Consider the following 26,554-nt stretch of genomic DNA (forward strand, 5'->3'; position numbering starts at 1 on the left):
TCATTGGCTGGAGTATATGATAGTTGTGTTGAGGGGAGTTCAAGTTTACCTCCATGTTTGCCTCGTTTAATTAGCCCCTTGTGGAATTGAGATGATTGAGTGGTAATCAAATGGCTAGATTTGATCGCTTATTAGTGATTAATCAATTCCAATAACACAAACAGTACAGAATGTACTGTTGAATAGGGGGATATGGGCTTCTTAGTAATTAAGTATAGTATGTTATGGAAAAGTGCAATATAGATTAATGAGAATTAAACATAATAATTGAAATGGGTTGGGAAAGACTATTATTGGAGATTTAGTATATGGTACATTTTAAGATACGTGGGCTATATCATTAATACAGGTACTGCAACTGTGCATGGGCAGGAAGTGTGACTTGCAACATCACCAAATATAGCCCTTATTATAAGCGAGCAATTGTGGTGCATAAGGATTTGAACTTGCAGCTAATTATTTTCAATATGGGTTCAGCCTTTATGTGGTGAATATATGCACAAGAAATAAAGCTAACTGCCGAACTCGATCTTTATTTCGGTGCCATGCCCAGTTTACCTGCTCCACTATGAGCCTGGCAGGTTCATTTTCATTTAAAGGATTCAGAAGTGCACAGCCCTTCTTGGTGGTGTTGGATTGATGCTTAGATGTACACATTGAATGCACTTAACAGTTGATCCATACTGCTGGATGAGCCTCTAAAATACATGTTCTGGATGCATTAAAAATGCTGATGTGCATTCTGAGTAATCTGCAATTCAAAGAATCAAAATTAGAGATGTTCAAACAGCTTGTGAGAAGTGTGAAATAAAGCAAATTTTCAAGAGTTAATGGTCGAAAGTCTTTACCCTGGCAATACTGCATAATCAGATGGAAATCTTACGCAACCAGCAGATTTCTTTACTGTTTTCTACCTCCTTATACTTGAGTTTTTTGCTCAGTTAAATTCCAAGGTGAGGATTGTCATTTGAATTTGCACAGGAACTATGCAAAAAGTCATGAACCAGATCTTACCAATGGAACTTGCATGGAAAGTTCCTCCAGAGCTCATTTGCCTATGTCAGAATGTAAGACCTTGAGAAAAGCAAGTATAAATGTAGTAACACCAATTGTTGCTATAATTTTAAAATGGTATATTCCCCTCAGAAAATAACTATCTACTACATTGTTGTTAAATGGGGATTTGTTTTTGTGTAAAATCAAGAATCTTCAAAGCAGTCATACTGCATTGTCTAGTGGTCTGGGAAGGACCACCAAACTTGCAAAGTGAGGGAAAAGAAGTGTTAATCTCAGTTAAATCTGGGTTTAAATTCACATTGGTCTACTTTAGATCAGTGACATTTGTACACCAGGCTTTATGACATCTCATTTCTATGTTCAACTAAAAACTAGGCAGCACCATTGCTACAGCCAGTAACTACGGTTAATTTGCATAACTTTCACCATGAAGTCAGTCTAGGAAGCTTTCAACACTAGTCTCATAAAGCCATTGCCATCATTAATGAAGTATGAATTATTAAAAATTACTTTCTGAGGTTCACATCCCTACCAGTAGTTTAACTCTTGAGTGATGTTGTGTTGCTGTGCTTGTGACTTTAATCTTTCAGTCCCTTCTGTCTTGGCACTTCACTCTTACATTTTCTTGACTTTGCTGCTCCTCTTCCTATTCTATTATGATTGAAGATTAGAATGTGCCCACTGGAAAAGGCCATTTAGTGCTTCTGAACGCATGTTGGAATGCCTGAAATATATTGGGCTGAATTTTACGCTGATTGTGCGTGAAATTGTCATCCCCCGCCATTTTACAAGCCTGACCAATCTTACGATTGGCGGACGGGCGAATTGGCTGGGCGGCCTTTGTATTTTTCAACAAACCTCATCCACGGGTGGGATGAGATTTCCGCGATGAAATATAAATAAATTTCTGTGGACAGCATTTTCATTAGCTAAACTTTCAGGTGATTGTTTATGATGCATGGACACTTTTTTCAGCTTTTGAAACCTTTAATTTGCTGTTTCAGGCCTTCAGCTCCCTGAGGCAGCTCTCTGCCCTCAGGGAGCTTTCTGTCAGCGCTGGCCCGTGCTCGCATTGACGTCATTGCCCACCCTCAACCCACCCCCACACCAGCAGTGCTGAGCTTTTCAGCGTGCATTTCACATTGGCTGGCTATTAATTGGCTAGCAACGTGAAATCATGGTTAAAGGTCCGTTTCCCAGCCAATCCCGAGCCTGCCGATCGCGCTTGCCTGCCAAGCTGAAAATCCAGGCTATTGGCTGTACTGATGCTGATACTGCTTTGATCATACGTAATGCAGGTCTCAATAATGGGGGAAAAAAGTGAAGAAACTCCTGAAATTGCAATTAAACCAATATAAGGTGGCTTCAGGCCTAATTGTGGTTTAATTTTGGGGCATAACTCTACTCCAGTGCATTATGTGTGTAAATTCAGGTGCGCTGGTCTTTTGCATGGTAGCAGAGCTAACTAAGTGGCAGATGGTTCCACCAAACATATCTCAGAAGCAGTGCAAACAAGCAAAGAAATACCCGTGTTGCAATGCTTCAGAGTAAAACAGGCATATATCAGCTGTGTGGCGGTTTCTCAGAAGAAAATTGCACAATGCTGCTCTTGCAGTATAGTTACACTAAAATGTTCCAAGAAATTGCAGGCTACCGTTTCAAAATCTAACACTTTCTGGATAATCAGAGCGAAAAGTCCAGAGACATTGCCATGTTTGAATGCTTGATGTAACAGATGGGAGGCTATTGCCGTCTGTAACGTAAATCTGGAAGTTTTTCACTGCTTCAAAAATGTCATGTCATTACTTAACCCCTCCTAAAGCAAAACTGTTATGCTGACTACCAGCTGTACTAACGAATGTTCTGTGCATTCACAATTAACTCCTGAAGCAATGAGAAAAACCTTTGGTGAGCAGCCAGTGTGTGAATACCAATCTTCTAACGCTACTGTCTCTCCAATGGATACCTGATAGTTGCATGAGAGGTTAAGGACATTAAGAAGAAGAATCACCCCAAATGGGGAGAACACATTCAAATCAAATTTAGAAGAGGCAGATACTATTGTCTGACAACTTGCTTGAAGTAATTAAGTTCTTTCAGATGTACAGCTTCCTGGTTAGAACTCAATAGAATTGCTGAAATGATTGCTGTGTACATTATTTTGAAAATTAATCTCACTCCAGAGCAGATCTCTGCTCTGTAGTTTGTTTACACAATAGGCTGTTTTTCTTCACTGAGGTAGAATTGTTGACATTTTAAACTTTGCTAGCACCTTCCCCAAATATGATACATATATCCGTGAACTCTGGTCCCCAAGGCAAATGCAGTACCTCTGAGATATTTAGGCATTTGGATGCTTTTAAAGATTTTTAAAAATAAAGCAGTTCATAATAATCTCATAATTATGAATACCTATCGCTGCTGGACTTTGAAGCTGCCAATATTGAAACATTTTTTAAATGGTTCCTAATTAGTTCTTTCTCCTGTGTTTTTCTTACAATAGGATTGGTGAAGCTTGGAGTCCACTGTGTAACATGTCAAAAGGTCGCAATAAAGATTGTCAACAGGGAGAAGCTCAGTGAGTCGGTGCTAATGAAGGTAATGGCCTAATGGGAGGGCTTCAGTAAAATTCTCCACTTTAAGGCTACCCTTAACAAAATTCATTTTATTCATTATATGAAACAATTAATGGTCATAACTGATGCTGTACCTGCATATTAATCCATAATTATTTCAGAGACACCTTGGAATTAAATACAGTATTAATCTTGTTGTTGGAGAACATACCATAAATCTGTACCTGGTGGGTACAGTGCAATAAACTGAATTTGATTATGAAGTGTTTTTGAGTTTTGCTGATGCTACGTTTTGTGTCCAGTGCCTCAGGTTTACTATTAGTGCATGGCTTTTTATTCCCTACATACACAGTATATTGGGAAATTTACATGGAAAATATTTGCAAAAGGGACTTTGGGGGAAATTCACATTGTTTAGTTTTCACACCTAATGTGTGGATACTGGTATAATTATTGACAAGAGAACACATGTAAAAGGTTTCTTCTAATGACAAATGGCCTGACACAAATTTGTAAAATTAAAACCCAGGTGAAAACAACCCAGTTTACAATAGATAGTTGAGACGGAACTCTAATGAGCTAATTAAACCAAGGGAGTTCAGAAAACACCAGAAACCACATAGAGTTTTGACTGTCAGTGGAATGCTAGATATTGAAAACCTGCTCTATAAACCTCTAGTGCATCTTTCCCCGATATTATGCATAGCATTAGAACATTATCAGCGCTTGTTATTGTTCCATTTTGGCTGTGACACATGACCAATGAACTCTGTATCCGTGTTCTTTAATGAGTTTCTCTCATCATGATTCACAGCTGGAACAAAATTAAACAAGGCGGCCACTTCAGTAAATAATAATGTAGCACTGAAGGGACCACAAGCTCAAATAAACTTTATTCAGACTTGGGTAGAATTGTGGGATAGATTAAAGCAGGATACATAACAAGAATGGTCTAATTGGTTAAGATCATTTTTGATCTGAGTAAGCCTTATAGTGTGATTGATGCCGCAGTATGATCCCCTTACATTCATTAAGCCATAGAAATTTACAGCACAGAAGGAGGTCACTTAGCCTGTCACACCTGTGCTGGTGCTAGTTCACCAGCTGGTGAACTACTGTAATCCCATTTTCTGCCTCTTTCCCCAAGGGGCATTTCAAAGCTTTATATTTCAATAGCATACATCTTTGGTCCTGTAGCCAGTACAATCACACATACAAGCAATTTAGGTCAGCTAATTACCAACTCACTACCAATTTTATACAGTCGATCATGATCTGTGCCCTGGTGATAGCATTTTATTTAACTTTAAATGACCACATTAAAGTTGAAATAACTTTTGCAATCAACATTAACAAATAGGCAGCTGATTTCATTCTTGGGTTACGTGGTTTGGAAATGCTGTGAAGGATCATATTGCTTTACATCATTCTGGGTAAAGAGTGTATTTTTCAATGAATGCACATTGAAAGCGAAATTTTTCTATGTCGAGCTCAATTTTGATTTGTTTCCTCCTGCTCCTAATTGCTCCTTTAAATAAATTGGTTATATGCTAATTGACAGAAAATGCCCAGGCACATTGAATATGGAATTATCCCACAAGTTATGAGAACTCCATTACTTAAGAGGCAGAAGTGAATGAGGGGGACAAATTCCAAATATAATTATCTGCTGTTAGATATTTGGTTTGGACCAAAATGTTGGGTTATTATACACATGAAAGGCGTTTGTGTGTTTATGGGACTTAAACTTTGATATTCTGAGTGCATACAGCCGAGGCATGGGTATACTTCATCTTTCCATTATATTTCACAATCTCTTCCAGGTCCATTTCGGAGCAAAAATGTGTGGAAATATCACCAAAATATGAGCTATTAAAAAAAAACATAGCTGATTGAGACAAATATTTAGCGTGGAGTTAAGGGAGCATTCCTATGAGAATAAATGGAGATCTGTTTGTGGGCCCTGCTGCCACTTCCTCCAGGCCTGTAATCCCTATTCTTTGAATTGTTCATTCCTTTGACTCTGGCTTCTGACTCAGTGCATTTCCCTGTACTTGTTTCACCCTACTATAGTTAGATGTACCTTCAGCTGTTCAGGCCCTACAACTGGGAATTGCCTCCTAAAATCCTCCATCTCATCACTGACTTCTCCTTTAAAACCCACCTCTTTGACCACTCCTAATATCTCCTACTTTGACTCAATATGCATTTTTGATTTGCCTCCATGAAATACATTGTTATATTGCTACTTTATATCATAATCCTTATTTTAGACATTAGAAATTTCAGTTACTGTGAAAAAATGGTAGCCATAGATTTTTCATTAACTCAAGGCCTTCTCCTTTTACTGGCCAGCTCTGGTCACTGATCATTTAACAAATCCTTATTAGTTTCTCATTAGCAGTTTTCTAGCTACTTTCACTGTTTTTGGTTCAGAGGTTCCATTCCTTCAAACTCCTTAAATTCAGCATCCCTCCTCCAGTGTTGCCAAATTTCAGGAGCCTGATCACAATTCTGCCAAATCACTGAGCTATCCTCCAGTGATAGTAAAGCCATGACTGCTTTCTATGTTGCCAAGCTTCATTACCTTTCTTTTTGTAGTACTGTTAGATATATAAGCCTACTTTCAACCTTGCGTATCTTTTGCATATCATTCCTTACAACATCCAGAAGTTAAGGAAAGAAATTGAGATTAGCTCCAAATCTAATTAGACTTGATTGTATTTGCATTTGGATCTTTGACTGTAGGAAATCAAATCCAATCCATACACCAGGATAAACTATACAAAGAAATGACTGTTAAATATTATGTTCCACCTATTATGATTCGAACTTCCGCATCACATACCTGATGAAGCTTCAAAGCACAAGTTGTGCCACAAAATTTTTTTTTTATCTTCATTTCATTTCGTGAAATATGATGCTATAATTATTTTTAAAATAATTTAAAATAAAATAATAGCTGATATAGATGTGATTAATCAAAAACAGAGGTATTTCAGTGAATGAATTATGAACTAGGACTCTAATTTGGAGCTCAGTGATAACCAAACTCTGCTGCTGTTATTTTATTCGAGCCCCTCAATAACATCATTAACTGAGATTTCATGGTCAGAGATCCATTGTGCTCTTTTCCTTTTGCTCTCTAATTTTAGTTTTTTGTAGTGAATTAGGACCCCTCTCGCTTTTATCAGGATTTTCATTCTGAGATCTGTGTATAATTTTTCATGAGTTTAATATAATTGTTGCAACACAGAAGAAGCTAATCTGTATCTGCACTGGTTTTCAATTATGAGCAATCAATGAATATTGCCAAGTAGCTTGCTGGACCTGTTGGGCTGTCCTTAGCATTAATGGTACTTTCTCTTAGTATAGTCCCCAGCAGAAAATTTATTGCAGTTGATGTTGAATAGGGAAGGAAACTATCTAATTTTGTCATGGTATTATAAGCTGAATCCATATTTTTAAAAGTCTAATGAAATAATTGCACAAATGTGCATTTATACCACCAGTTTACATTTCTGTCAAAGTAAATCCAATGTCAGGCCCAATCTAAATCTGTGGTAAAATGTAGTGAGGTGGTAACATCATGTTGCTTTGGTTTGACAGCACATAGGCCCAGAACTTCCCTTCTGTGCTGGAATCCCTATTTCTAACCCAGGTCACACAAAAAAGGTACCGACCTACCTTTCTAGGGTTTTATGGGCCCGTGTTCTGGTTGGAGGGTCCTTCTAAACTCAGGCAGTGTGACAATCCTCGCAGGCAGCAGTGCAGGGAATCTTCATAGAAACTGAATTGGCTGCCGTATTCCAGTAAATAGAGAATTTAAATGTCTAAAAGCTACTTTGAGAAGCCACAGAGAGGAGCTGTGTGTAAGGTAAGTGGGTGAGAGGATAGGTGGCAGATGGGTGGCTGAGGGGGTAGGGTGGCAGGTAAGTGGGTGAGAGGGTAGGGTGTCAGGTGGGTCGGGAGGAGGTAAGGTGGCAGGTGGGTGAGTGAGGGGGTTGGATTGCAGGTAAGTGTGTGAGTGGGGAGTAGCCAGGTGGTCAGGGAGTCAATGGGTTGGTTGGAGGGTCGGGGGTGGGGGGGTTAGTCAGGGGGTCAGAATGGCGTGACTTGGGAGGTCCAGTGGGGAGTTGGTGGGGTCAGTAGTATAGTTACCCAGGAGTTAGAACTGGTTTTAATCCTCCTAACATTTCCTGGGTAATTAATCAGGTAAGTGAATTGGAACTATCCGAAGTCTTCGAATCTAACTCAAGAGTTGGAGACTTTTTCAGAAGGTTCCAGACGCAGAGTTATTGCTCATTGGAAGTCCAAACTTCTCCGGCATTTCCAGCGAAGTCAATGTATTGGGACTTCCAAGAGGTCCCCAGTGCATCTTGGGGCATTACCTTTGGGATATGACCATCTGGAGATCTGAAGTTCTGGATCATGGAGTGTAAAATCTATTGTGGTGCACACCTGGTTTAAAAACCACTTGGGGAATCCACTGGGTGCCTAAGCACTTTGTAAACCCACTGAACTGATTTTAAAAATTTCAGAGGAGAGATCCTCCCCTTCTTGCTTCCTAAACTTTTTTTTCGTCTGTTAGAAAAGAGCTATATGTCTATCCAGAGATGGGCACGGTTCTCTTCTGGGTCAGACTATTAAAGTTTAAGCTAGGTAGAAGTCAGACAAAATAAATGTGGTATAAAAACAGAAAATGCTGGAAAAGCTCAGTAGGTCTGACAGCATCGGTGGAGAGAGAAACAGAGTTAACATTTCAAGTCTGTACGACTCTTCTTCAGAATGTGTTGATGCCTGCCTGGTATCTGAATTACAATGTAAATGCACCCCAACAAAAAACAACTGACTAGAGTTTCTCTGTATTGCAAAGGTGAAAGACATTAACGTGCTGAATTACTATTCCTGGTTAAAATTACACAGCAATCTCCCCAGCTTAATGATTGTACCTCAATTAGAGTTACTTCAATTTCAGTTAACATAGAACAAAGAGATAATAGGTGAAAAGTGCCACTCGATAAAAGAATAACTGGATGCACTTAAGTAGCTATTTTAATGTATGTGTGCCCTGGTTTTGTTGCCTGATGGCGTCAGACATTTTACTTCACAGTTGATTCACTTTGGTGTTTGATTATATATGCATGGTTAATATGGAACATGCAGCAGAAGTGTTGATTAAGAAGAATTATACAAAGGTGTGTGTTTAGCTCAACCTGTTACTTATTATTGTGAACTGACCATTGTGAACCAGTAGAAAAGTAATTTAATAATCTCACTTTGATAACTTGCCCTCCCCAGTGCAATATGCCTGTAATTCTGTGCAAATTCCGCTGGTTTAATGTGACAGTCATGTAATTACATTTTCATGTCATTAATATTTAAAGTGATTGTTATGTTTCCAAGTGCAGCTGGGTATGACTTGTGAGAAGGGAGTTGCGATGTTCATGGCACTGCCCGTCAAAATCCATGTCTAAGATGCAGCATTCTTACTGAACGTTTAACCTGCGTTTAATTACCTTTGCAAATGCTCCAATGTATATTGAAGTATTAGCCAGTCAAAAACACAGCCAAATCTGTATGACAATGTCCTTTACCAGACACTCCAATAACAATCTGGGTGTTAGCCAGTCAGTCCTCTCATTAGGCTCTTGTCTGCGCAGTGAACAGTTCTTATTTCTTAGTTACCTATTTTCCTGTGTGGTGTTTGAGGCAGTGCAGTATCTGTAGCATCCTGTAATATTCTCAGGCAGTGTAGTCAAAGAGAAGAATGCAAATTTTATGCTGAGTATGTACTGTTCCAAATCTCTCATACTGCTATAGTCAGCAGGAAAGTAAAAAGTCAACATTTGATTGCAGCATTTGCACATTTGGAGCCACACTTTTATCGTGCAATTTATTGTGCTCAGCAAAATATGTGATGTTTTCTCAGAATATAGTGTCTGACAAAATATTAGAATATGCACATTTTTCCTTTCCTTTTGAAACTTGGAATTGGTATGAACTTGGCTCATTGTTTACATGTTGCTATAATCATGGATCTTGAATGCACAACTGAAAAGATGCTTTCAAAAGTAGCTTTCACAAGCGAAGGGGATAAATTGAAGGAGAAAAATTGCGGGGATGTGAGAGAGTCAGGGGAGTGAGACCAACTGGATTCCTTTTTGAAAGAGTTGGCACCTGCCTTAATGGGCCAGTAGCTGCATTCTGTGTTGTACTGTTCCATGAAAGACTCAAAGGAGTGTTGGAGAGTGAGAATTGACTTCAAAGCTATTTACGTACATAACCCCGCATGGAGGTCGATTTCAAGTGTTGATCACTATGTGGCAATAAAGCTTACTGATGCCAATCCTACTGCTGCTAGTTTAAATAGTGCCCCTCATGCTATAGAATCTAGCATTGACGTCGCTGCAACACCAGATGATCCCTGCTGTACTTAAAGAAGAAGACTAGTCTTTTTGATAATTTATAGATCATCTTCCTGGATCAGGAGACAACAGGGCCATTGGCACTGTCAGCTTGGGTCTACCATCAAATGGTCCTGAGGAGCGACGGGGATGGCAGGGTGGAAAAGGGTTGGGATTCAAGGCCTTGCCATCCTCTAACATTAATGTGCTGCATGCAAGCAAGTGATGGCTAGTCATGGCCCCTGCCCCTGGTGCAATCCCTCTCCTTGTCAACTGTGAGGCTGAACCAGACTGTTCATAATCTTGGTGCTATTTTTGATGCCAAGATAAGTTTCGTACCACATACATACACCAACTCAGTAACATTGTCTGCCTCTGCCCTTGCCTCAGTTTATATGCTCTTGAAACCCTCATCCATGTCTTTGTCACCTCCAGACTTGACTGTTCAAATGTAGTCCTGACTGACCTCTCTAATTCTACCCTCTGCAAATTTGAAATCGTTCAACTCTCTGCCTCCCATGCCCTAATTCAAACCAAGCCCTGCATGCCCTTTGCCACGGTGCTTTCTGACCTACGTTGGCTATTGATTTAAACAAATCCTCAATTTTAAAATTCTCATCTTTGTTTTCAAATACCCCATAATCTCGCCTCTCCCAATCTTGTCAAATGTAACACCAAGATTGTGAACAGTCTGGTTCAGCCTCACACAGTTGACCAGGAGAGGAATTGCACCAGGGGCAGGGGATCAGCATTTGTGTTAGGGTCCAAACACAATGGCTTCTGTCTTTTAATATTTAAATATTGAAACCACCTCCTTTCCTCTTGATATAACATAATCCCTTCCAGCCCCACAACTCTCTCAAATACCTGCAAACCACAAATTCTGGAGTTTTGAGACTTCCCAATTTTAATTGCTTCACTATTTCACCATTGACGGCCATGCCCTCAACTGCCAGGACCTGAAACTCTGGAATTGCCTCCCTAAGTCCCTCTGCCTCTCTCTCATCCTTTAAGACACTCCTTAAAATCTACCTCCTTGAACAAGCTTTTGATCAACTCACCTAATGTCTCCTTATATATCTTCCAGTTCATAAGATTACTATATTTTGGGACAGTAGCTTTAAATGTAGGGTAGATGGAAGAGGCTATGTGATCTCCGTTGGAATCTGCCTGACAATAAGCCTGGGCAGTTTAATTGTTAGAGATCTGAGGAAGACTCAATGTTTTGGAGAGGTGCAAGGTGCAAGGTATTTACACTTGGAGACAATTCAAGCAGGTGCTGAGTATACCATGAATGGACCCCAAGACTCCTAAAGCCCCAGAAAGGTGTTATTAAGTTGTAAAAGGTTGTGCTGCAAACTATCCCTTCACTTCTAAAGATGAAAGAAAGTTGGGATCAAAGCATGTATCTAAATAGAAATGCTAATGTTATTTCTATTGTCATGGGGAAGAATGTAGAGGAAGCCATTTTGATATCAGGTTACAGGTTTTCCTATAAACCTGGGAATATCATAGTGGACAATTGCAGTTTTGTCTTTTGTGGCCTGTAACCAACTGAGAAGGAGAAAGCAAATGATAGATAGAAAGTTAGAAACAACCAGCCAGCACCTTAATGCTGACTCTAACGTTCACCACGTGCAACATGGATGGAAGTTTGCAATCAGATTGAAGACAGAGTTTTGTGAGGAGTTAAAAGATGCTGGAAGATTTTCCTAGCTTGGAGCTAAAGGAAAAGATCCTACAGCATTACCCGTACTGTGAAAGGCAGTTCTGGGATTAGAAGCTAACCGGCTGGGGAAATAAAGAAATGGAAGCAGCCGACTGGAAGCTGGGAACAATTGCAAACTGCTAGCCATAAGGACTGTGATTCCAAGGAGAGTGCAATGTGTGATAAGTAATAAGGAACACTCATTTCTTTGGTATAAAGTATAAGTTGCCTACATAAGGAAATAATGTTTAGCTAATGGTATTATTTTAGTCATTTGATACAATAAAAGTTCTTAAAAATGTGAAAACTTGACATGTCATTCTTTTAGGGTCTCTATGACATCATAACTGATAAAGCTTGTAAAGCATCTTTGGTCATTTATTATGTTAACGGTGCTATATAAATGCAGGTTATTGAAGACGAAGGTGAGATTTCATCGGTGTTTAAAATCCTGAAGGGTTTAGATGGAATAAATCAAGAGAAATTATTTTCAATGGTTGTAGGGTTGATAACCAGAGGGCATAGATTTAAGGCAATTGGCAAAAGGAGCTGAGGCAACATGTAGAAAAACTGTTATATATAGAAAGTGGTTAGGTTTTGGAATGCATTGCCAGATAGTGGGATGGAAGCAGATTCAATAGCAGCTTTCAAAAGGAAATTGGCTAAATACTTAAGGCAGAAAAAGATTGCAGGGGTTTGGGGAAAGTATCAGCAAATGGAACTAACTGGATTACTCTTCAAAAGAGCTGGAGTAGACTCAGTGAGCCAAATGGCATCCTTCTGTGCTGTACTATTCTATGGGCAGAATTTTATGACCCCGTTTCGGTGGGGAGGGGGCCATAAAATGAGGTGAGACATTCTAAACCTCATTGGCTTTGGCGGGAAGGTAAAATCCCGCTGCTGTAAAATTTCGCCCTATGACTCCAAACACCCTTTTGACAAGTGGTAACTGATAAATAATAATGACCGTTGACAACCTTTCTTACCCAAAAGTGAACATTATAAATATGGAGTCTCATTCATTTATGGTGTGAATTGTTCTATGAGATGTTAAGAATGCCAGATTTTTAATTTTACCTTTCTTTCTTGTCTCTTTCTATGAATCTTAATTCAGTCTTTCTTTCCCTATCTCCACCTCATTTGACTTTGTATATACCTACTGTAACTCACCTCCTGACTCCCCAACGCCTGTCCACCATCGTCAAGGCACAAGTCAGGAGTGCGATGGAATTCTCCCCACTTGCCTGGATGAGTGCAGCTTGCACAACACAAGAAGCTTGACACCGTCCAGGACAAAGCAGCCCACTTGATTGGCACCACATCCACAAACATTCACTCTCTCCCCCACCGACGCACAGTAGCAGCAATGTGTACCATCTACAAGATGCATTGCAGGAATTCACCAAGGCTCCCTAGACAGCACCTTCCAACCTACAACCACTACCATCTAGAAGGACAAGGGCAGTAGATAGATGGGAACACTACCACCTGGAATTTCCCCTCCAAGTCATTCACCATCCTGACTTGGGAATATAATCACCGTTCCTTTCCTGTTGCTGAGTCAAAATCCTGGAACTCCCTTCCTAACAGCACTGTGGGTGTACCTACACCACATGGACTTCAGCAGTTCAAGAAGGCAGCTCATTGTCACCTTCTCAAGGGCACCTAGGGATGGGCAATAAATGCTGGCACAGTCAGCGAAGCCCACATTCTCATGAATTAATTAAAAAAAACCCTCCTTCTCAGTCCTCCTCCTGATATTTTTCAATCCTTAAATCTCATTGGTCAAAGAATTGAACTGTTGGAGCATCATTCACCAAGGTCCCAGACGCTGTGCTGCCCTTGCCATGCCAGAATCAGCTTAAATTTTCAGCAACTTTGTGGGCAAAAGTTTTGAAAACCTAAATCTGCGTGAACAAGTCTATCTAACAGGCCACACTGTGAGATAGCCCACTCCAGCAAAACCTGGCCCATTATTTTTAAGTAGATGAATTGTTATTTCTGAATAGATTAGTGAACTGTTCCGGCAAGAGAGAGATGGTAGGATGGATGCCCTATTATTTTACCTCTCAACTGACCACAAATAGATGTGTTTTGAAGAGAAAGTGTGTTTAACCCCTTGGGTGCTGACTCTCAAACAGACAAAAGACAGGTTTTCTCAATTTTAAAAAATGAATGAATGTTAATTTCTCAATCTCCAAATGTATTCGCAACAACATGCTCACACACAAATATATACACATGCACACACACACACGCACACACAAAAGTGATTACAAAAGAGTAATGCACTTAGGTTTTTTAAAAAAGGTATAAAATATTCACTCTTATACTTGAGCCTATCGAGATGGAAGTGTGAAACATTGCAGGCCTGATAATTCCCTTTTGGCTCACTAAAGAAATGGAGGTTGGAAAATTCTGACAACAGATTCGCAGTGGCTTACTACTTGCAACAACAGGTTTCTGGCTTCACTCCATTCAAGGTGCAGTCGAACTCCTGTAGCGAAGACCTGGTTTGAATCTTCAAATCGGTAGGTAAAACGCTAGCCCCAATTCTCTGCTGGTGGATTTCTGGCAGGGTTCTTCCTTTGCTGGGCTGGAACTGGTCCCTCTTTATCTCCTTGTTTCTCAGACTCATTGACTCACTTCTCCTAAAAGGTGCGTTAATAAATATTCCTTATCACAACAGATTCCAGGATTTTGACTCAGCAACAGCAAGGGAACGGTGATTATATTCCCAAGTCAGGATGGTGAATGACTTGGAGGGGAAATTCCAGGTGGTAGTGTTCCCATCTATCTGGTTTCTGTCAGGTGACCACAGTATCTATCTCCCATTGTCCTCACAAATGGTCCCTGACAACTTGAGTTTCAGTCATTTGCACCTCCTCACACCCATTCTGTTTAAATCCATTCTGCAGCCAAGAAAACTGCACGATCATTGTGAACTAGCTTCTGCAGGTATTTGTACAATGGTAGCCATTAAATCCACAGGAAAGATCTGGTGCATTTTAATGTCTTATCAATGGAATGTCTCAAAAGGTCATTTGCATTTTAATATCTGCCCAGAAGGCAGGCTAACTTCTAGCCTGGTGTGGTTCCATGTACATTGGCAGAAAAGAAAGGAAGTCAGCTGACCTCTTGACTCCATCTTGCTTCAAAGCAGATTGTCAATTCTCTGTTTAGTTTTTGAAAGTGAAATGTCCACTTTCCATAAATCCACAAGTACGTCTGCATGGGCATGACACAACAGAAACTTAACCTTTATAACTCAGTTGCATCTCAAAGCAGTTACAGGCACGAACTTTAAGGTCCCTGGGGTTGTGAGTCCAGGTGGCTTTATTCTCAAATATTTCAGTCATATCTGTATTGAACTTTGCCTGGTCTCAGTTGGGCTGCTGGAAGCAGCATGTTTTATAACAGTGAATCGGGTCATAGTAGCTGAGGGGTACTGGAGTAATCAGCTTCAGGAAAACAAACTATAAGATGGCATGGGGAATAGGATTAAATCTGAGGTTTTGCAGAAATCCTTGGCTCATTAGCTCCAAAATCCATCAAAATTCAGTTGAAGCTCAGGAAAATAGAATATAAAACTGTCTTTAATTTTCAAATTATTATTGAATCTTAAAATACTCTTATTGAAGAATGGTTGCTGCAGGGATTTTTTTCACCTGTGATTTTTATTTGCATTACTCAAGAGCACTCAAGTGATGTGGTACATTATGAGAATATGGTTGTAAACCTTTGAGACACAATTGTTTTTGTGATGTGGTAGAGCTTTGAGAAATGCCCAACCATTTATTTCATTCTGTGGTTTGCAAGAAATTATTTTGTGTGTGCGCATTATTTTTATTAGTTTGCTATTTTTCCAGCATCACTTTCTCCCATGCATCATTTTCTTCAAATTGCTAATCAGAGCCCCATTAGGGAAGCAGCCCTTACTTTAACAAGCTTCAATAACCTTCCTTTGGTGCTGTGTGTCTCGCTGTAGTTACCTGTGTCAATATCCACAGGCACGTGCAAAATAACTGATGAAGAGATAGCTAGACATAGCACTTCTGGTCATTAGCGCATTATGAATAGCTTGGCATTCAGGCTGTGACAGTTTGTCACATATGATACCTGACCTGGAGAATATAACTGATCATGCCTATCTATAACCACCAAGAGATTAAGACAAATGATTAGCTCTCTGGGTAAGGTCACAAGGCAATTCAAAGGTTTTTGGTACCATGGGCAGATAAAACATGCTCTTGCAGCATATAAATACTGTGGCTACAAGAGCAGATCAGAGGTTGGCAATTCTGAAGTGAGTAACTCACCTCCTGACTCCCCAAAGCTTGTCCAGCATTTGTAAGGCACCAGTCAGGAGAGTGAAGGAATATTCTATACTTTCCTAGATGTGTGCAGCTCCAACAACATTCAAGAAGCTTGACACTATTTCAGGATAAAGCAGCCTGCTTGATTAGCATTCCATCCACCAACTTAAACATTTGCTCTCTTCACCACCAATGCACAGTGGCAGCAGTGTATTATATACAAGATACACTGCAGCAACTCACCAAGGCTCCTTTGGCAGCACCTTCCAAACTTGCAACTTGTGTCACCTAGAAGAACAAGGGCAGCAGATGCCTGGGTTCACCACCATCTGCAAGACAGAATGGCCTGTTGCCATTCTGTGGTGGAAATATATCGCCGTTTTTTCACTGTTGCTGGGCCAAAATCCTGGAACTCCCTTCCTCACAGCATTGTGGGTGTACCTGCAGCAGATGGACAGCAGCACTTTAAAAAGGTAGTTCACCACCACCTTCTCAACTGAAGGACAATTGGGGATGGGCAACAAGTGTTGGCTTAGCCAGTGACATCACATGCCATGAAAGAATTTTAAAAATCTGTTCACCATAACATATGAAGAATAGCTTTTGTCTTGACGTGGAGATGTCAATTACTGTCACTTGCTGCTGCAGCATCTAGATTGATTTTGACAAACAATGAAACCTTCCTTATAATGACCATGTGTTTCACTTTGGAGAACAAAGAGAAAACAGAAGACCTTTGACCTCTTTTGAGTTTGTAGGCTTTGGATGATGAAAATAGATCAGATAGTTCTGTCGAAGGGTCATGAGGACTCGAAACGTCAACTCTTTTCTTCTCCGCCGATGCTGCCAGACCTGCTGAGTTTTTCCAGGTAATTCTGTTTTTGTTCAGGCCAAAGGCTGTTATTTTTAGTCTTGATCCGTATCATTTCACACAAATAATAAGCTTTGCATTGATATGGGGCCTTAAAGCCCCTTCACACTTTAACTTACCTCGAAAATGAAGCGTACTTTATATAGACAAAGAATTAACATTTTCTGAAACAAACTAGTGTAGTACAAATTCACCTTTACCACCTGGCAGCATCTATAACACCCATAGGGTGTAGTCACCTAAGGAAAAAGTTCTCAATGTCTGTGTTACACAAAAATAATTGTGCAGTTTTATCATTTGCTTTTTCTTAAACTTGATATATATAAATTGACAGGCAAAACTTTAAATAAAAAGATATGGTATTGGAAAATGTACTTGGCTATGACACTACCTATAATTGAGACCTCTTGCCAGAAACAAAATGAGAATCATGTTTTAAATCTGTGAATGTTTGCAACTGGCAGCAGTTTTATCGGCTGTGCGGTTTGATGTAAGAAAAGCAGAAGTCCTCAGGGAACCAGGAATCTTTTGATGAGGAATTACAATAAATCTTTAAGTTACTTAAATAGCGAAAGGAATTTTTTTTTGCATGCTTAAAAAATACATGAAATCTTTGCCACACGTATTTATAAATTTCTGAACCGATCCATGAGCTGCCTTTTTAGTTCTTTCGATCTTGGACTTTGACCTGAAGTTCTTGCTAATTAGTTAGCGGTAGAGTGCATGTTGTTCTAAAATGATTTGTTTTCACTTGTTGACTATGGTAATCATGTTTATTCCCTCTCCAAATTTTCTCCACGGGGCCCCACCTCCCCTACTGAAGGCACGAAAGACACATGTACCAGCAACCCTGTCATAGCTTGCTTAAGTGATTATCCTTCAGTTGTGAATTTAGGCAAGTGATCCCAAATGTGCCTTTACTGGACACCCTACCTATGTGTTCTTTCTACTAGGTGTCACTGGATAGTGACCAGGAGTGGACAGCCAGTGCTGAATTTCTATTTAACCACCACTTAGGTGACATACCTTAAATTTGGATAGTAAGATAAATATTTCACTACAATGCTATGTCTGCAGATCAGTTTACTAATGAAAAAGGCCAGGGCTTTGATTTTAACTCTGGATGGATTTTGGGCTGCTAGGCCATGAGATGTGTTGGACTGCAGAAATTAATTTTAATTCATGGTCCTTACTAACATGCTGCCTGTCAACTTCCCACCTACAGTGGGCAGGAAGCTGTTGCTGGCCTCCAGAAAGTTGGACACCCCATGCACGGCTGGCACTTGGGTAAATGTGAGGAAAGGAGGATGAGGGAAGGAGCTGGGGGAGGATGAAGTCTGGAGTAGAGGAGGCCTAAACATTTCTTGTGGGGTCTGCGGGAGAACTCCTGCTCCTCTGAGCCCCACAGAGACATTTTTTAAAAACACAACTGTTTGAGCCTTTCCATCTTCCTGACAAGTCCTGGCTCTCTACTAAAATTGCAGTCAAGCCCCCGACATCACGCGTTCTACAATGCAAAACCATGATCTACTCTCTCTAGGCAGTGACTTTGATTATAAAGTTCACCTCTGGTGATGATTAGCAGCAATAATGGACACATACCAAAGAAAATCATCCAGTGAATAAACCTGTTAAATCTGTCCAGTGTTATGGAGATATGCTCAGGCTCTTTGATGTTGCAACTAAATGAAATGGGTATTCCTGCATTGTAAATCCAATAATTCAATCCTGAAAATAGGATTGGTGAAGGAGTGGACATCTTTCTGCTTACAGTTTGAGATATTTTTCTCTTAAATCTTTCTCTTGCCCATGATATGCGTTTCTGTCTACGTTTAAGCCATTTTCCCCTGGTTGGATAAACCACAAATAATGGATATGTGTGCTGATAGTCCCTATGTTTAGATGTGTCCAAGCAGGATGGATAGCTGTCAGCTGAAGGCATGCTTTAACTTCGAGTGGAGTTGCCAATTAATTCAAATTATGATTTTTAAAGTCATTAAAGGGGATCTGGTATCAATAATGAAGTGCTCAGCAAACCTCCATTTGAAAAGAAAGAGGTGGTGTGCCATTTTTGATGCATTGACATCCAAAAACTTGAAGCCAGCTATTACAGATGCAATTGACAAAGTTACCTACCCCTGCAGCACCCTTTGAAGTAGTTCACATGATGGTGAAGTCAATGGCAGAATCGCTTAAGCTGACATTGCCTTTGGCAAGCTATGAAAAGTGCCTGGGAATGAAGGGGAATTAGTCTCTCAGAAGAAGTGAAGATACACAGAGCGGTTGGCTATCTTTCTCACGTTCTCTTGTATGCTTGAGAGACGTGGACAGTTTACTTCAGGCACACAAACAAGTTATACTACTTTCATATGACCTGCTTGCGGAGACTGCTCAAGACCAGATGGCAAGATACATTTCCTAATACTGAGGTCCTCTCCCTAACCGACATGCCTAATACCCACATCTTGCTGAAGAGATTTCAGATAAGCTGGGCAAGAAATATAGCCAGAATGTTTGATGAGTGCTTGCCAAAAAAGCTTTTCTATGGCAAGCTAATTAAAGGGAGTGTTCACATGGAGGCCAGGAAAAAACCCTTTAAGGACACCCTGAAAGTTTCACTGAAGAGTTTCTGCACTGCCCCTGGGAGAACCTCACAAAAGATTGATCTATTTCGTGAACTCTTGTCCGCAAAGGCGCTACCTTCTCAGAACAAAACAGAGTCACAATGGCTAACAGGAAATGTGAGCTTCACAAGTTCAGAACTGCAAGCATTTCTTCTGTACCAACAATACTTGTGTCCAACTTGCAACAGATCTTGGCATGCTCAAATTGGACTGATTAGTTATCTTCGAACACATCACACCTGAAACTTAACTCATTGAATTCTAGTTGATGTCATGGTCATTTTTGACAATGAAAGACGAACAAATCACATCACATTACATTATCAAATATATTGGATGAGTTTTACCATGATTTTCTAATTTCATAAAAGGTTACCAAATAGATTTTTATTAATTTCAGTTCAACCATTGTGGTGAATTGATGAGAAATGCCAGAATGTACACATAGCTACATTAAGATTGTATTTAGATGCTTTAATTAAATCAATATGCTTTAGTCGACCTTTGAAAAACAACCTGGGCAGAATTTTACGCTGGCGGGATTTTACGGTCCCAAGTCAGTGCACTTTTGAATGCTCGCTGCGTTTTATGAGCCCACCCCTGCCAGACAGGGCTGTAAATTTCCACACCCTGAAGTCTAGTCTTGTTACACTTAAGGCACACTTGAAAACAAATCTGTGACGCAATATATGCGTGCTACTATCTTTCTATATGAATATGGAAATAGAGATTCACAACTTGGCTACTGAGGAGGGAAAAGTAACAGTGGTATGTTATGGCAATGTATCAAATATAGGCAACAGTTTTCTAACCCAGCACTTCACACAGCCTTCATGTTGTGCTAGAAAAATCAGACAATGTGGAGCATTTGGTTTTTAAGCCTGTCTGCAACAGGCAATCTTAATCTTAATTTTTTTTTGCTAGAAAGAGAATAAGACTTTCACTAATTTGACAGCAATACACAGTGACTTTTGTGCCATATGAGGGGAGAGGTTGGGGGGAAACTGTACAAAGACGTTGTATTTTGATAAAAGTTGGAAAATGGTTCACCAGGCTGATTACTGATTCCTGGGATGGCAAGATTATCCTACGAGGAAAAATTGAGAAGGCTGGGCCTGTATTCTTGAGAGTTTAGAAGAATGAGAGATGACCTCATTGAGACATAAAATATTCTTACAGGGCTCGACAGGGTAAATGTAGGAAGAATATTTCCCCTTGCTAGGGTGTCTAAAATCAGGAGACATAGTCTCAGAATAAGAGGTAGGCCATTTAGGACTGGAATGAGGAGGAATTTCTTCACTCAGAGGCTGGTGAGTCTTTGGAATTCTCTACCCCCGAGGGCTGAGGAGGCTCAGTCATTGACTATGTTCAAGACAGAGATGGATAGATTTCCAGGTATTAAAGATATCAAGGGATATGGGGATAGTGCGAGAAAATGGTATTGAGTTAGAGGATTAGCCATGATTTAATTGAATGGTGGAGCAGGCTGAAGGGGTCAAATGGCCTCCTGCTCCTATTTCCTATGTTCCTGGCCTCGCTAATGCACTGTGTGTCCACTTGTCTCACAATTGTGGAATGAGTATATCACTGACTGCATGTGATCATGCCAGATATATGTTACTGAACCATATTATGCTGCCAAAGATCATGTTGCTTTTGGAATGTACTTCGCATTATTTATTAGCATCTCTGTCAATGCTGACACTCTTCATGCTTGTAGAAGCTTGTCTCACCTCTGTAGCTTTCTTCATATATATTCATCGATCATGGCTAATCTTCTACCTCAATTCCATTTTCTCGCACTATCCCCATATCCCTTGATATCTTTATATAACCAAAACATCTGTATAAACAAAGCAATTTTACCAGGTGAAACATGGGTAAGGAAACCTCCTGATGATTAGCACATACCACACCCCTTCAGCTGCTGAGTCAGTGCTCCTCCATATTGAACACCATTTATAGGAAGCACTGAGGGTGTCAAGGGCACAAAATGTACTTTGGATGGGGACTTCAATATCCATTACCGAGTAGCTCGGTAGCACCACTACAGACTGAGCAGGCTGGGTCCAAAAGGACATAGCTACTGCACTGGGTCTGCAGAAGGTGGTGAGGGAACCGACAAGAGGGAAAAGCATTTGACCTCATCCTCACCAATCTGCCTGCTGCAGATGCATCTGTCCATGACAGAATCAGTAGGACTGAACACTGCACAGTCCTTGTGGAGACAAAGCCCTTTCTTCACATTGAGAGTACCCTCAATTGTATTGTGTGACACTACCTCCATGCTAAGTGGGATAGATTTCGAACAGATCTAGCAACTCAAGACTGGGCATCCATGAGGCGCTGTGTACTCAACCACAATTTGTAACCTCATGGACCGGCATATCCCCCATTTCTGCCATTACCTCCAAAATAAGGGATCAACCCCCGTTAATGAACAATGCAGGAGGTCATGCCAGGAGCAGCACCTGGCATTCCTAAAAATAAGGTGTCAACCTGGTGAAGTTACAACTCAAGACTACTTGTGTACCAAACAACATAAGCAACAAGCAATAGACAGAGCTAAGAGATCCCGCAACCAACAGACCAAATTTAAGCTCTGCAGTCCTGCTAAATCTGGTCGTGATTGTTGGTGGACAATTAAACAACTCACTGGAGGAGGAAGCTCCACAAATATCCCCACCCTGAATAATGAAGGAGCCCAGTACATCAGTGCAAAAGATAAGGCTGAAACATTTGCAACAATCTTCAGCCAGAAGTGCCAAATGGAAGATCCTTCTTGGCCTCCTCCGGAAGTCCCCAGTATCACAGATGTCAGTCTTCAACCAACTCGATTTATTCCACGTGATGTCAAGAAACAGCTGAAGGCACTGTATACTGCAAAGGCTATGGGCCGTGGCAATATTATGGCAATAGTACTGAAGATGTGTGCTCCAGAGCTTGCTGCGCCCCTAGCCAAGCTGTTCCAGCACAGCTACAACACTGGCATCTACTTGACTATGTGGAAAATTTCCCGGGTATATCCTGCTTTTTTTGAACAGGACAAATCCAACCTGGCCAATTACCACCCCATCAGTCTATTCTCGGTCAACAGTAAAGTGATGGAAGGGGTCATCAACAGTGCTATCAAGCAGCACTTGCTTAGGAATAACCTGCTCACTGTTGCTCTGTTTGGGTTCTGCCAGGATCACTCAGCTCCAGAGCTCATTGCAGCCTTGGTTCAAATATGGACAAAAGAGCTGAACTCCCGAGGTGAGATGAGAGTGACTGCCCTTGACATCAAGGCAGCATTTGACTGAGTGTGGCATCAAGTAGCCCTAGCAAAGCTGGAGTCAATGGGAATAAGGGGTAAAACTCTCCACTGGCTGGAGTCATACCTAGTACAAAGGAAGATGTTGGTGTTGTTGGAGGTCAATCATCTCAGTTCCAGGACATCACAGCAAGAGTTTTTTAGTGTAGTGTCCTCGGCCCAACCATCTTCAGCTGCTTCATCCATGACCTTCCTTACATCATGAGGTCAGAAGTGGGGATGTTCACTGATGATTGCACAATATTCAGCACCATTCATAACTCCTCAGATACTGAAGCAGTCCATGTCCAAATACAACAAGACCTGAACAATATCCAGGCTTAGGCTGACAAGTGGCAAGTAACATTCATGCCATGCAAGTGCCGGACAATGACCATCTCCAGCGGAGAATCTAACCATCGTCCCTTGATATTCAATTGCATTACCATCGCTGAATCCCCCACTAACAACCTCCTAGGGGCTACCATTGACCAGAAACTGAACTGGACTAGCAAAATAAATAATGTAGCAACAAGAGCAGATCAGAGTCTAGGAATTCTGTGGGGAGTAACTCACCTCCTGACTCCACAAAGCATGTCCACCATCTACAAGGCACAAATCAGGAGTGTGATGGAATACTCTCCACTTGCCTGGATGAGTGCAGCTCCAACAGCACTCAAGAAGCTTGACACCATCCAGGACAAAGCAGCCCACTGGATTCACACCACATCTACTCCTTCCACCACCTACACACAGTGGCAGCAGTGTGTACCATCTACAAGATGCGTTGCAGGAATTCACCAAGGTTCCTTTGACAGCACCTTCCAAACCCACAACCACTACCATCTAGAAAGACAAGGGCAGTAGATAGGTGGGAACACCACCACCTGGAAGTTCCCCTCCAAGTCACTCGCTATCCTGACTTGGAAATATATCACCTTTCCTTCACTGTTGCTGGGTCAAAATCCTGGAACCCCCTCTCTAACAGCACAGTGGGTGTACCTACACCACATGGACTGCAGTGGTTCAAGAAGGCAGCTCACCATCACCTTCTCAAGGGAAATTAAGAATGGGCAACAAATTCTGGCCTCGCCAGCAATGCCCCAGATCCCATGAGTGCATAAAAGAAAACAAGGACTACAGCACTCTTTCTGGGACAGAAAGAACTATTTTGAGAAATCAGTGATGGGTATTTAATGAGGGGGGGTAAAAAAGAATAGTTTGTAAGTGCAAATATCTTGGAAACTGTTTTTATTTATTGTATTCTTTCACAGGATGTTGCTATATAGCTCCCTGTAAAGTAAGAGTAGGAAAAAAGGAGCACATCACAAAATATTTTGCTTTTTTTAAAATATGCAAATATTCCTTTCAGACTGACGTGAACTGGTTAGTTTGGAAATATTCTTTCTTTGGTAATCTTTTTGGTGGTACTGATTTTCATAGTGCATGTTTATGGTTTCCACAGTGAATTAAACAATGTTATAATACATTACTGTATGATTACTTAAAAACCAATTAAAATAATTATCTTTTGGATTGATCTGACTAAATTAAGCTGAACAGCCATATTCTATATGAAATACCATTGTGCTCCATTTGCACAGCATTCCACAGTTAAGGCGATATGTTGGGTGACTTGCCAGCAGTTTCATGCTAACCTGAACTCTCCTCTTTAGTTGCTCCAGTGTTTGCTGAGATCTAACCTGCATTATGATATCTTATTGTACACCATGCCCAACTGCATCCCAGAGGGCATAGATGCACTGCCAATGGGCTTCCAGATTTATCCAATGTCATTAAGTCGAAGAGCAACAGGTTTTACTTAAAGTAATTTAGGTTCTCGGTGTAGTGGATATTACTAGTCAACCTTCTTCCTTAGGATGTCCAACAGTGGGTTGCTCTCATTAAAAAAATGTGGTACATGATGTGCCCAGTTTATTGTATCTTACCCCATGAAACTTGAGCATTCCTTCTCAATGTGTGTGCAATTAGTTCTGTAGCACCCTGTGTATGATACCATTAATGTCTGCCTAGAAGAGAGAGAGCAGCCAAACACAGTGTCACATTAGCTTGTGAATAAAAGCAGTTGGACAGGATAGGTAATGTATTCACACAATAATTTTTCCTACTGTTGGGTTGTGATTTCAACCCTCATGCCCCATTATTATTTTGGCTGTGTTTATTTGTGCCGCAACACTAGGGGGAGCACATCCTGGACATGCTCAATTGCAGTCTCAGTGTCAGCTGGCAACATTAAAACAAATTGGTTTGACACAGACTAACAATAAAGTTCAAGTTACCCATTTTTAGGTCTGCAGTTCTTAACCAGTTGCAAGTTCTTGTATTTAGACCACCTATCATTGAGCAACCATATCCTCTATAAAAATGCTTTTGATGATTCAATGAATGATGAAAATATAATCAGGAAATTTCAGAAATGGGATTGTCAACTTTCAATGCAGAGAATTGATTCTAATATTTAGTTTAAGGATACTTCTTGGTAAAAATCAATAAAAAATGTATTTTGACTAAAACATTTAAGAAAAAAATGGGACTTGAAATGATGACCCTTTGATTATAGTGTCACATCAATTAACTCAGTTACTCATGCACAATGTCTTAGCACACTGGATCTAGCCGAAAGAAGTAGTACTCACGTAAATCTCATTGAGCTTGTGACGCAATCACAGATTCGGAGCTGGGATGAATTATTGCCAGCAAAATATGTTGTTCTATGTGCTACAGTGCTACACTGAACTGGTGCAGTGGAATTCCATTTATAATGCCACTTGCTAGTATTACTGGCATCATACACACGTGCAAGTATTACCTTTTAACATCGGAATTCACCTGGGAAATGCTTACATTGCAGAGTCCAATGCAGGGTGAGACTACATAGCCTTTGTTGGATCCAAACCCCTGCTGTTGACTAGAAAAGTGTCAGGAGCAGTTGTGCATGGGCCGGTGGCCGCAGTGTGAGCAAGTGTACACACTTTTCCTGATACCTTTCCGGTCAGCTGCAGAGGTTACAGTAAATTATGTGTTGAAAATATATATTCTCATATATTTATGAGATGTACTGTATACAGTGGAACTATTGAAGCTTTTTGTTTCAAATTGTCCAGAATTCCAAAGGACTGATTCTAATATTTCAGGCTAAAAGCAGCTATGGCACTTCAGATTTGTTTTATCACCTGGACGTTCTTTCATTCTTATCTCCTTTCCTGTTATTGCCTCATAAGCTATCATGTGGGCGTTCATTAGTACCTAACTAGAATACAGCATTTTTTTGTATTAGGAATTTAATGTATTAACTTGAACACAGCCCACCTAAACACAGAAAACCTGACCTCCACCCATCGTTAGTGCACCTACTTTTAGTTTGGGGATGTCTGAATAACTCACTCTGGAGAGGCGGATCCACGGCTATAATATTTAAATGAAGCCCTGTCCCTCAGATTTTGTCAGCCATTTATATTTAAAGTTGCACAGCCATGTTTCTGAGGGCTTAAGAAACCTGGCAGCAATAAAGGGAGGCATGAGCTAACAGCAGCAGCAGGTAATTGCTTTTTGGATCATTTTTAATAGTCCAGGTGGAGCAGGAGTGCCAGCCTCGCGATCCCCCACGCACCTCCATGTCCAACTTCCCGCCCTCAAAACCAAACCAGCTGCCACCATCTGCCGCCCACTGTGGTGCCCTGAGCAACCTTTCTCCCACCTCTATCACCACCCAAACACCATGA

The 26,554-nt window shown here is 40.6% G+C and overlaps 1 protein-coding gene across 1 annotated transcript in view; it reads left to right on the forward strand.

Moving 5' to 3' along the window:
- Positions 1-26,554, forward strand: part of LOC121283407 (serine/threonine-protein kinase BRSK2-like) — a 1,000,681-nt gene that overhangs the window by 324,382 nt on the left and 649,745 nt on the right. The window contains exon 2 of the mRNA XM_041197961.1: positions 3,521-3,615. Coding sequence (XP_041053895.1) covers positions 3,521-3,615 — 95 coding nt within the window. The remainder of the gene's footprint in view (positions 1-3,520; positions 3,616-26,554) is intronic.

The sequence above is a fragment of the Carcharodon carcharias genome, chromosome 10, assembly GCF_017639515.1.
Source record: "Carcharodon carcharias isolate sCarCar2 chromosome 10, sCarCar2.pri, whole genome shotgun sequence".
Taxonomy (NCBI): domain Eukaryota; kingdom Metazoa; phylum Chordata; class Chondrichthyes; order Lamniformes; family Lamnidae; genus Carcharodon; species Carcharodon carcharias.